At 37.3% G+C, this 12,854-nt stretch overlaps 1 protein-coding gene across 8 annotated transcripts in view; it reads right to left on the bottom strand.

The window, feature by feature from the left end:
• Nucleotides 1–3,942: 3,942 nt before the first annotated feature.
• The window catches only part of Phf20l1 (PHD finger protein 20 like 1), a 68,866-nt gene continuing 59,954 nt past the window's right edge, over nucleotides 3,943–12,854 (bottom strand). For all 8 annotated transcript variants that reach the window (XM_085678910.2, XM_085678912.2, XM_085678913.2 and 5 more), the window contains 3 exons: nucleotides 10,244–10,598; nucleotides 8,905–9,070; nucleotides 3,943–7,183 (listed from right to left, as the gene is read on the bottom strand). In XM_085678910.2, the coding sequence (XP_085535036.1) occupies nucleotides 7,041–7,183; nucleotides 8,905–9,070; nucleotides 10,244–10,598 (664 nt within the window). In that variant the 3' untranslated portion in view covers nucleotides 3,943–7,040. The remainder of the gene's footprint in view (nucleotides 7,184–8,904; nucleotides 9,071–10,243; nucleotides 10,599–12,854) is intronic.

Here is a 12,854-nt window from a genome sequence, read left to right as displayed (position 1 = left end):
CAGCTTTTCTCCACATTGTGACCAATTGCGGCTTTCTGTAATGGCCATTGTCTGCTGAGTAATGAGGTTGGTTTGATGAGAGGAGAGAGCTACACTTATCAGTGATTATAAGGAAAATAAAGAATGAAGTTAGAATTAGGAATTATACTATCTTAGAAAAGTGAGTGCTACATTATCCTCTCAAGATCAGAGATCTCACTAGTCACATGGATTTCCTTCCTGTTGAGTTGCCTTAAGTCCAACTACACAGTTGTCTGTTACTGCCAAGAAATGTCCACTATAGTAGCTTTAGGGATATCTTGCTTGATGGTTATTACTGTGGTTTGTGGGCACTGTAGCTGGGTAGGATTAATAATTATTTTACTCACCTGACATGAAAGGTAGTCCAGAAGGAGGAGGCGTTCAATATTATCTTGTACGTTTGACATATTCTGTTCTAGAGAAATTTTCCTTTGACCATGTCTCAATTCTCTTGTATTGGAATGTTCACTTTTTCTCTATATGTGTGAAAATTTTGACTGTAATTTCATAAAATTGGTTCTATGTGCCTTTTAAAAATTTCAATTTAGTCTTCTATTCCAAATATATTCTGAAGTTTGGTTCCTTGAACATTTTCCAGAGTTCTTGGATCTTGTCGTCATGTGTAAAAGAAGCAACAGTTATGCTTGTTTCTTTTTGCTAGTGATGTTTGGGTGTACTACTTCTTTGAACCTGACCTCTAGTCCTGATATTCTTTCTCTGTTTGGTTGAGCATATTGACATTTTGTTCTATATTTGTTTTTCATTTTTAACATTTTAGTTTTTCTTAAAACTTCTTTGCTAAGAGGAAAAGGGAGTGGAGTAGAAGGGAAATAAAAATAAGGAACGAAAAATGAATAGAAAATATTTTCCAGTAATAAGAAAGCTTGAAAACAAAGTTACATAATTGTGACAAGGAAAACATAAAACCAATACAGAAGAGCTTCTTTTAATAAGATAAAGTTGCTGGGCGGTGGTGGTGTACGCCTTTAATCTCAGCACTTGGGAAGCAGGGGCAGGCAGATCTTTGAGTTCAAGGCCAGCCTGGTATACATAGCGAGTTCCAGGACAGCCTGGTCTATAAACCCTGTTTCAAAATCCTCCCCCAAAAAGATAAAGTCAAAATAATAATGTATAATAAAAAGAAGGGTGGTAGTGGCAAACAGAGCCAAAAAAAAAAAAAGAAAGAAAATAGGATTGGCCAATAATAAAAAGTACATCAACAAAATCAGATGAATTTATGAAAGGGCATAAAAATAGAACAAGTTTTTCTTTTTACTATGGTAAGGTAAAGGCTACTAAAAGTAACTAAGGGAGCTAAGGGAGGGGTACAGGGGCAAAAAGGAAAAAAAGAGAAGTTTCAGAGTGTCTTCCAAGTTCTCTAGACTTAGAGATCGTGTTTTCTTGCATAGGCCAAGGAGAGGCCAGTTGAAGTTGTTCTGTACTTCACAAGTGTCTGAACTTCACCAGAGCCAAGCCCACTTAAGTATCTTCCCACAATAGATTTATATATGGCCAGGACCTCCTTAAGTACTGATCAACTTGTTGCAAAGTAGATGTGGATGACAAGTAATCTGCTGGATCTTCACGGGATGCAAAGATCTTAGCAGGACACCTTAAACTAGTTGGTTATCCTGAACAACTAATCTTTGGGATCTTCCAAACTCTCAAGACTACAGCAGTGAAGGAAAATAGTTAGTTCCAGAGGTTGATTTTTCCTTGATCCTGTCAGACTCAGGGTTATCAACTTGTGGTGGTTTGAATTAAAATAGCCTCCATAAGCTCATAGGGAGTGACACTATTATGAGATGTGCCTTGTTGAAGGAAGTGTTGCTGGGGCTTGGCTTTGGAGTTTCAACTGTTCAAGTCAGGCCCAGTATCGGTCTCTCCTCTTGCTGCCTAAGAATGTGGATGTAGAACTCTAAGCTGCCTCTCTAGCACTTATGTCTTCCTGCGTGTCACCATGATGATAATGGATTAAACCTCTGAACTGAAAGCTAGCCCCAATTAAATGCTTTCTAAGAGTTGCTGTGGTCATGATGTCGCTTCACAGCAATCACAAACCCCAAGATACAACCTATAGGACTGTTACCAGCCATCAAAGACAGAGCTACCTTTCTCTATGCAGTTAAGTCTAGGCAGACCTTCCTGTCACCTAAGCTTTTCAAGCTTGGTAGCCCTCTCCACAAAGGCATCCTAAGTCTGTCCTTTACTTTAGGGGTGTAGCAAGTTAAATCCAGTCTGATTAGTGATTGTCCTATTTTTTAGTCACCTAAGATGGCTCAATTTTAAACAAGCTATCAAGATGGCACTCATCCAGCAATAAAACAGGATTCCTTTTCACTGCTGATCTGACTACTAGAGCATTTACTGTCTTACCAAAATCTGCATCTGAATTTAAGGCTGTGGACACTATACACTTGTTCCAAGGGTAGAACTGTCAGTCTCTTCACCAGAGCCTCCTGGCTTACCTTTTTGATAAGGCTCTGCTTCCCCTCTCTCTACCAGAGAGGTATACTTCTGCATACTTAGTTGACTCTTTTCAGTACACTGTTCATCTTTTCCTATATACTTTAGACCGGTCTACACCATCTTCATGGATTTCCACCTTCTCTATCAGAGAGAATTTGCTTTTCCTTATTCTGACTCTGCTTTACAGAGTCACATGTAGGCAGCGTCTAGTCTGTCATATTACCCCAAAGCTCTCCTCATGTCCTTTCAAAAATAGTGTTGGTAAATAACAAAACCACTGGGATGCACAGACACAACTGGATACACTTAAAAATGTCCTAAGTGACTGATTATAATATTAGTATTTACAAGTTGGAAATTATACAGTCCACTAGAATGAACTAATGAGGGCAGAATCAAAGCCCTGCTGCTGCTCATAATAGTGTTCTCAATTCTGCTTATTTGCTTTCTCTTTCTCTCTTGTATTCCCCTCACCTTTCTACTGCTACTGACTTGTTCAGATTTTGTTTCTAATAAACTAAGTACACTCAGAAGTCTTGTGTTGGGCTTTATTGTAAGAGCTATTCAACAACAACAGGCATTAGGAATTACAATGTCTTAAATTTTTCTAGAGGTTCTACTCAAATTTAAGAGAACACTGTTTCAATGAATATACAGCATCTATTTTCCCTGCTCCATCACCTATAAGTCTAATTATCTTCTTTCCTTTGGTCTCTTTGGTTGAGCTCCCACTAGAAAATTCATCCCAAATTTGATAATAAAGGAGCCTTTGGCAATGAATTACTTCTCATTTAGGATGAGAAACCCAAGACAGAGGGTCTGGATTTACAGAGAAATAAGCAAGTAAGGATCTTCCACATAGGAAGTAATATAAATGCCAGAGTTAGAAATAAGCATAATCTTAATACCCAGGCTCTATTGCCATGAATCGGTTACATCAGCTTGCACATGTTCTAAATCCCGCAGACCAAACACAGTTTGAAATAGTCCCTAGAGGTTTCACAGTAGAAAACTGAAATAATAAGAATAGCCAAGAAACACATGCCTCACAGACCATGAAACTATCTTATTATCCAGGATGTATCTGAACGTAAGCCTGAAACTCAGCACAATCATTTAGAAAACTGTCATTCTTACCTGTCCTGTGAAAAAATTTAGGCAATGCAGGAAGCATGTACAATGTTTGGCATGGAGCAGGTGCTTACTGACTGCAATTCTCTAGTCTAGCATGAGAGTTTTGAAGACTCAGAATGAAAACACAGCTAAAATGACAGAAGCAAGCAAAACTGCCTCATACCTTCATGACCTTGTTTACAACAAGTCCCCAGCAGGCTCATGGAAGACAGTAACGTTGTTCTAAGGAATCACTACCTGTGGTGATGAAATGACTGTTAAATGCTGACTCTGCATGTCAAACATAGACCGACAGGATGTTATTAACCAAGACAGTGACAATGGCAGCAGATTTGGTTTATTAGGGAAGAAGTATGCTTCAGTCTGAGCATGTGAAGCATGCACATTTTAGTATGAACATGGAGTTGAAACAGGTAGGAACTGGGGCTTTGCCTGAAATTATGAGAATAACAATTCCTTTAAGGAGAAAGTACATTACTTCCACAGTCAGTGGACCCACAGACAACCACGAGGAAGTACAAATTAAATTTTCCAGAGATTACGAGGAGGAATCCCTCCACCAAGACTTGTTTTCTTCTGTCTGGGAAATGAAACATTATCTTTGAAGGAAACACCCTCTCCAGTTCATTGCTCACATTTCAGTACAATGATTTTAGGTAAAACTAAGAGGAAAAACAAATCTTACTTGACACATCACAATCAATTTGCTTCTCCAAAGTTAAAACATTCTCTCAAAGAAAAGTTCTGCCCTCTCTAGCTGCCAACAGGCCTCACACAGTTGTGGGTAGGCTCCATAGTTAACAGCGTGTGTGCACATAATCTGATATAGCCTTTAAAGGTAGAAATTTAAGGATCAGCTTTCTCATTCATTGACAAAGAAGCAAGCAGAGCATTTAACATGTTCTGTTAATGAAGCACTCAATTTGCTGACTGCTGACAAAGTGGTTGAATTCTGAAATACAGGTTTATTGCTCATTACTGGAAATGCTCAGGAAGGACACTGTTTTGGATTTGGTGTTTTCTTCAATAGTGGAATCTTTACATTTTATCATGACACATTCTTGGCATGAGAGTTAAAATTAAACATGAACTTCACTACTGTTTTGTGTACAATTGGAGCGCATAGCTTGAAGATATTGTACACTGAATCTTTAGAGAGCCTGTATTTTGATCGAGATCCTACCACACACAGTGAGATGTTGAACTTTCCCCTTGTGGAGATCAGCTGGCACTCTACATTTGGAGCATTCTAGACTTTTGTGTTAGGGACATTAGTCTGTACCACAACACTGTGCATTACTTTAACCAAAGTCACCAGAACTGAGAAGCTGAGTATAACTGAATGCAGAGCAAATCTGCATATATGACAAAAATCAAGGCAACACCACTATTCACAGGCTAAGGACATTACTGGCTCTATTTCTGAAAAGAAGATGCAAATTCAATGTCTCAGCTGCAGTTGAGAGCTTTAGAGCTATCGTTTTAAAACACAAATCAACAATATAGTATCATTTTTAAAACAGACATTAGTAAAATTACTCCACACATGGGTTATAGGCACTAAGTTTTACTTTAATATGCAAAGTTAAGCAATCACCCCACAATGACTTCTGCTAAAGCTCTGACAAGTTTGGATATGACAAGTAAATACAGAGGGTGGAACTTTACGTATGGTGATCTTTGGCACATTTGTCAGTTGGAAAAATCTCAAAAGGCAATAAAAATATTTCTCAATGTTCTGCACATTCTTTTAATCTTCACATCAAAACATAAGGCCACAAAAAGGCAAGCTGAAATTTTAGGATAAGTGGAATAGTTTTAATAGAGTTTTACATACAGTACCTTACATATTGAACAGTGTGTTTGCAAATTTAAATAATATCTGAATGTACAGTGGCATGAATTCTTATCAAAGATAAATTCAAGTTCACTGTCTATCAGTTCTAAACGAGTTTATACAGAGAACTAGAACTGATAAACAGAATGAGGCAAAAAATATTCAAGTGTAATGTCATCAAATAGCCTCCTCTTTACAGTCTTTTCTCCCCTTTTTAAAAAAATTTCAAAACATGTACATACATTTTTCGTTTTTAAAAACAGTCTGTTAAAAGGTAACATTTTATGTTAACCACCGATTTGTATAGTCTATAGTAATAAAACTAGATATGTGTGATATAAATATGTGTTGATTATGTACATATGTACGTTGACTATTTAAACAAGCAGACTCACTTACGCATACCTGCACATGTAGCACTGGGGAGTGCACACAATTCACACCAGGACTGGCAGACAGTAGGACCTAGGCTCAAAAATCCAGCAAGAGCTGAGTAAGCAACTTAGTTGCCTTTGGTTTCATAAATCTATCCATTTATGATCAAAGCTAAAATTTTTGAATGCATATTTATCTTTTAAAATAAAATTTGTCTTCAGAAATGAAGCTTTTCCAGTATTCCACTACTAGCAGTTAAAAAAATCTACAGCCACAGATTATTTTGATATTTTTGTCACTCCTCATCCCAGCTGAGGTTTGATTTTTTTTTTGTTTTTTGTTTTTTCAAAAGATAAACACACCAAGCATATCCAGGATCAAACTGTATGTTGAAGCCTGGATAGTGCCACTCACCTACACAGAGCACACATGGCATGTGGTGTACAGGGCTGTATGGTTAATGGCATTGTGTATGGCGGGTGGCAGGACTCCTGCAATATTCAAACCCTCTTTCCAGCAGTATCAACATTTGGCACACTGGGCCCTTTTGTAAGCCACTTTGTTTTTAAAGAGCACAATGCCCGCAATAGATTCCAATTATTTGGTGGGTTTCCTAAAATACATTCATATAATGAAGTTAGAATTCCACAATTGTTTCCCCGAAAAGTGAGACTTCCATTGTCAGTTTTCTGATTAAATACATTCATCACCCAAGAAATAGCTCATGATCCTACAGAAGTTTAAATAACCTAAGTATCTTTGCAGCTGTATCCAACTGTTGAGAAGGAAATTCTTAGAGCAAATGTGTAGAACTCTCCAGAACTTGAATTTCCTTACAGTGTCGTTTTGGCCAAATGCTGGTTTATAAAGATGGGTATCTCTTCTAGAGTCTATATAAACACACCATATTTCTCTCTACAGGTATCTTGAGCTTCGTGAAAGCAACTATAGGAATCCTGCCAATTCCACTCCTTTAGTATAGCACACGATATTCTACACACTGATTCTTGGCATAGATGACATTAGCATTTGCAGCTTGCTCACTCATTTTTAGTATCAGTTTCCTTAATAAAGTTGTTCTTCATTTTCCTTCCACGATGCCATACTACTGATGTCACAAATCAGTAAATGACCAAACATTACTAAGCTTTTTGACTATCCACTTAGCTGAAGACACATTCTTGCCACGGAGTATTTACAATTGCTATACAGAGCAAAGAGTTGCAATTTGTTGTACTTTGCCCATGTCAAGTAAGAGTTGTTTTATGTGGCGTTTAAGTTGGGGCAGTCTTGCAAGAGGATCTGGTGGCTCCAATTCTCCTGTGAAATCAAGCCAGCTTTCCAGAACTAGGAGAAAGAGAGAAAATATGTTAACTGACATTAAGAAGAACAGCCAGAAGACAATTGACTAGAAGGATGGAATGGTGACTGAAGGAGTTCACTTCCCTCTTTTCAGGCTAAGCTCGTAGTCATTCCACCCACAACAGTTCTAATCCTTCTAGTGATCTTCATCTGCTATCTCAGACACTTTCCCCCTGAAATACTGGGGATTGAACCTAGAGCAGGTGTTCTGTCACTGAGCTACATACCCAGACCCATTCCCTGCCACCCTACATGTACATATACATACATAAATACTTCATTTAGGATGTCTTCCCTCTAGTATATATAATACACACACATTCATTAGTATGCCTCATTCACTCTTCAGCAACAGAAAATAACAGTTCCTTGTGCTTGTTCAAACTTTCTACTAATTTAGATATAAATCATTTTTCCTTAATCTTCTACTTTGTGTACATGTGTTTGCGTGTGCATGTGATGGTCAGAAGAAAAGTTGGATGTTGTTCCTTAGTCATTATACACCTTTTATTGGAGACCAGTTTTCTCATTGGCCAGGAATGTTGCTAAGGAGCTAGGCTTGCTGGCCAGCAAGTGCCGGGAATCAACTTGCCTCCACCTCCGATATCATCATGACTAGGATTATAAGTGCATGCCATCACACCTGGCTTTTTCTTGCATGGCTTCTAGGGATGTGGACTTAGGTCTTCATACTTGCAAAATAAATGCTTTACCATTGTGCCATCTCTCCAAGCCACATCTTCCTCATTAACAAAGAAAATATGTAACAGTTTCTTAGTGTCCTTCAGGATCACTTCTTTATTGAAACATTAAAAAAAATATTTAAGTGGACTAAAATACTAGGTAGAATTCAATCAACCAATTACATGTTCAATTTTCACTGTTTCCTTTTAAAAAAATCTATTAAAAACATGGAACTGTCAAAACACAGTTTCATTTCTTCAAAAGTCCACAGAAGATAAACTACCTCTAGCTAATGAAATTAAAATCAAATGTAAGATGCTTTTGAAAAAGGTATCCACTTCCTCTCTTAAGGGAGAGAAAGGCATAAGCAGCAAGTCTACCTTAGCACAATGCAGTATTTATAGGAAAAGGACTAAAGGGTGGAGGCAGGCTATGTTCTATGAGGTCAGGACAAAACAGTCAAACCAAAAGAAACATATGAGATTCCTGGAATTCAATTTATTCTAGTTTCTCAAATATAAAATGGGGGTATTTTTCTGGCTACTTTTCAGAGTTTCTATGTGATGATAAAATTTAGATAGACGTGAGAGAAAATTATTTGAAAATTTGCCTGCAAACTTATGGTTTACTTGTTTAATTTGCAGGAACTAATTCTACTTAACAAATAGAAGCCAAAGTGCAAATGAATATGCTTATGAATGTGCTGACTTTGAAGAAAATATTCTTCAATAAACTAACACTCCCCCAAATATTCCATATAAAACCAGGCAAATGGGCAGTATTTAATAAATATCTAAATTTTGAATAAAACAAAACAGACAAGAAACCACTACTAAAGATAATACCACCATCCTGTCCTACAACATCCTGCATATGCTAAATACAGCATAAAGGAAGAGACAGAAATCAGCAGGCAGGTAGGGTCTAGATAGTTTGCAAACTACAACTTAGCTCCAAACAGCTTCTTCATAACAACACTAAATAGATGATAGTAGTTACACCTGGGCTCTTGGCTACATTACCATCCACTTCTTTTTCTATGAGGTCCATCCTGCTGGTGACTTCATTCTGCACATTTTCTATGTGTGTGAGGAGATTTAGCTGCCACTGAAGATGTGAGTCTCCTGGGCCCTCTGTGCCCTTTTTCTCATTGTAAACAAACGCTTTATTCCCTGAAGCAGGATTCTTCTACAAAGGACCAGTGCAAAAAATAGAACAAAATAGAATAAAACAAAACACAGAGAACTGGATGAAATGTTACTTCAAAATGAGAAAGATAGAGTAAAACCCATCCCCCTACATAGGCAGGCAGAAGACAATCTGACTCTGAGAAAGTCTTCAGAGAAAGTTCCTGCTCACCATCAAATTCCATCTAGTGCTCTTCCAAACTAAAGGTCTTGCTAAATCCCTCCTCCTCAATGCCTCCCAGAGTGTGCCCCACAGGAGACGATTTCAGTAAAATGTGCTAAGTAAAGGAACACACTAATTCCATTTCATAGTCGGATTGACTAGTAATGTGAACCATTTTCCCCTCAGTTAATTCATTAATTCTAACTGGTGACATACATGGAGTGAAGGAAGAGCAATGATTGAAAAAAAAATCAAGCAAATTATAAAACACTAGTTTAAAAGTTCAGTTGATGATATACTGGCCTTTATTATTGTGGTTACACTGGTAAACTAAAGGAAGATAAGAATCTTTTAAAAAACATCAGAATGCAAACTGTTCAAAACACATAAAATCTAGATTTAGATTTGCCAAAGGTAATTAGTTTCAGAGAAGAATATTAATTTGACAAAATAATTCGCTACAAGTTTCATGAAATATAAGCTTTCCAAATTTAGCTGTGAACTTTTGGTGATGATTTTAAAAGCCTGAATAATAAAGAACAAGTTTTAAAGTGGCCTTGCTAGTGGAAAATCAATAAAGCATTAGGAGCCATTTCAATCTCAGTGCTAAGCTCAACAAACAGGAGACATGTTAACAGTTACTGATAATGGGATTGATATGCAGACAAATATGCTACAGATTTGGAAGGATAGGGTCATGCTTTGTCCAAAACATATTAAAGGAAGAAAACTATGACACCATATGTAACCAAATGGTCCCATGAAACTCATTTTTCATTTTGATATAAAATGTGACTCATTAATTTCTGGAGACATCAAGAGTTCTTATGAACTTTAGGGTAGCAAATGAATGGATTATAACAGCTCAATGTTTACACGGATAATGTTTTGTGGTGGAGAAAAGATAAAACTTTAAAATCTTTAGCCAAGTATTTCTGTATTAGCAAAGCCCATGGATTAGATGTGTTTAATGCTAACAGCTTTTCCTCTTATTCTTATGGGACCCACTACCTTCTCTGATACTCCATGCTCTTTTGCTGAATATAGAAGATGGCTTTTATTTCCCATGCGGAGTTCTCCATCTTCTTCAAAACTGCTAGCATCATCATCATCTGAGCTTCCAGGGTCTGTGAGAGACTGGCAGTTCTGAGTAAAGCTTTGTGGCTTTTGATAGCTATGTTCACTTGTTATATACGTTCCTTCCATTTTCAGAGGTGGTTCTCTGTGGTTCTGTACGTATTTCTTTCCCTCCGAGTTAGCTATGTCCTGAAGTGTCAGTTTTTTCTCTGCTCCAGCTACTATCTGATCCTGGTCTTTTCTCTTCCCAGAACAAGCCCAGAGATGAAGATCAGGATGATGTTTATTCCTTCAAAGAAGAATGGAGACATAGCACTTAGGAAAAGAATGACAACAACCTGAAAATTGCAATAATTTGGTAGCCATGTGAGAAATAGGTCAGGATCAAAGAAATTGTTCTTAAGTTGATTCATCTAGCATTTCATCCAAAATTCAATCCCCTCTCAGCTTTAAAGAAACACTACTCAGAAAATCAACAATGAACTTAATTCTGTTGATTAAAGTCACTGATTGATATACACATGTCTTTATATATTTTTCACTATCACTGTATGATACATAAACTTTATATGAGCATATTTTATAACCTTTAGTCAATCAAAAACAAAAGCTGTATTCATGAGTAAAGTACTACAACTAAGCACATAAAAAACAAAGTCTATTTCACTGTAGCAATTTTAAATGCAATATAATCTTGCGGACTTTTTCTATACATCCAAAATTATGAAAAAGAAGAAATTGAGGGGTTGGAGAGGAAATTAAGGAGTTAAGAGCACTTTCTGCTCTTGCAGAGGATCTAAATGGTTTAGTTTCCTGCACCACACCAGGTGGCTCACAACTGCCTATAACTCCAGTTCCATGGACTCAGTGCCCTCTTCTGGTACAAACTTGATGTATACACACGTGGGTACTAACACATACAAACAGGAACAAATAAATCTTTGTATTTTATGCTTTTTTAAAGAAAAGTATACTTTAAAAAATTGTTTATACAAATAGGACTCATCATACCTTTCCTTTTTCCTAAACAGCACATAGTGGGCATCTTACCATACCAGTACACACAGACTTTATTTATTTAGATTTTAATGGATAAATGATATTAACTGCCAGTCTAGTCCATCCCAATATTTTTATTTTAGTTACTATACAATTGGCCTCCTAGGAAGGGTCATTATTCATACCCTGATTGTGGTCTATAGTAATGTTCAAGCAAAGCAGGGCTCTGCTCAGAATTAAGTACACGGTTACTCAGAAGTTATGACTCCTCCTAAAGGCTCACCAATGGCTGTAAATTAATAATTTCTAAATGAGACTCTAATCAGTTTTCTTCTAGTATTTATATACACATTTATAATTTCTCAGTTTATCATCTTTTATCTTTTAGACTTCTAGCAATTTAATATCCAGAAAATAGGTACTTATAATTCTCAGTAAGTAGAAGGTATATTAGGAATAAACCTAATTCTTTGGCTCCACAATCCAGTGGAATGAATTCTGCCAGTTTGGAGAGGTGACATAACCCTCTGAAAACCTATACCTAGAGTTGGGCCTGGTAGTACACACTTATAATCCTAATTCAGGAGGACTTCAAGGTCCAAAGCCCATCTAAAAGGAATGATGATTTTAGTATACATGCAATGTACTGAGTAGAGCAGGCTCAAATCTAGCCAGCAGGCAATGATGTAAACATATCATGGGAAACTAGCTGTAAAAAGACTTGACTGTCTAAGAAATCATACTTCATTTAGGGATTATGTTTTGGTATAGCTGGAATGATTGGTCAAAATAGTAAGAAGGAAGGTATGCAATAAAATCTTATTATTCAAGGTCTTTTGTCAGAGGCAGCACGAAGAAATTACAGCATAATAGAGGCTAATGTTCTGCGTCATTAATGTGAATGCTGCTATCAAGAGCGAAAAACAAAGCAAGATGATGTAGGTGGGCATTCTGTCTATGTGTTCCTGTCATTGGTTAAATAAAGAAGCTGCCTTGGCCTTTTGATAGGCCAGCCCTGAGATGGGTGGAGTAGACAGAACAGAATTCTGGGAGAAAGAAAGCAGAGTCAGGCAGATGCCATGAAGCTCCGGCCTGAGATGGATGTAGGTTAGACTCTTCCCGAAAAGCCACAACCCTGTGGTGATACACAGATTACTAGGTATGGGTTAATCAATATGTAAGAGTTATCCAATAAGAGGCTAGAACTAACGGGTCAGGCAGTGTTTAAATGAATACAGTTTCCGTGTAATTATTTCGGATAAAGCTAGCCAGGTGGCGGGAAGCAGCCTGCCGCTCCTTTTACAACAACTGGCACCACAGAAATGAAAAGGTACAGAAACTTCTCAGGTGAAATTAAGCTGCTTGGCTGAGACAACAGAGTAGGCAGAGGAGCAGGTCAAAAACACAGCAATCTCAGGCTCACAGGAAAGGACATGGGGCCTCTGGATGCAAAAGGGAAGAAGTAGGAAATCTTGGGAGTAGACCATCCACTTTATATAAAATAAAAAGCTCTTTCTTGTGTTCTTAAAATAAGGCTGGCCTGGCT

The sequence above is a fragment of the Myodes glareolus genome, chromosome 19, assembly GCF_982192425.1.
Source record: "Myodes glareolus chromosome 19, mMyoGla1.1, whole genome shotgun sequence".
NCBI lineage: Eukaryota > Metazoa > Chordata > Mammalia > Rodentia > Cricetidae > Myodes > Myodes glareolus.
The sequence above is the reverse complement of the archived record's forward strand: the minus strand, read 5'-3'. Positions and strand labels throughout refer to the sequence as shown.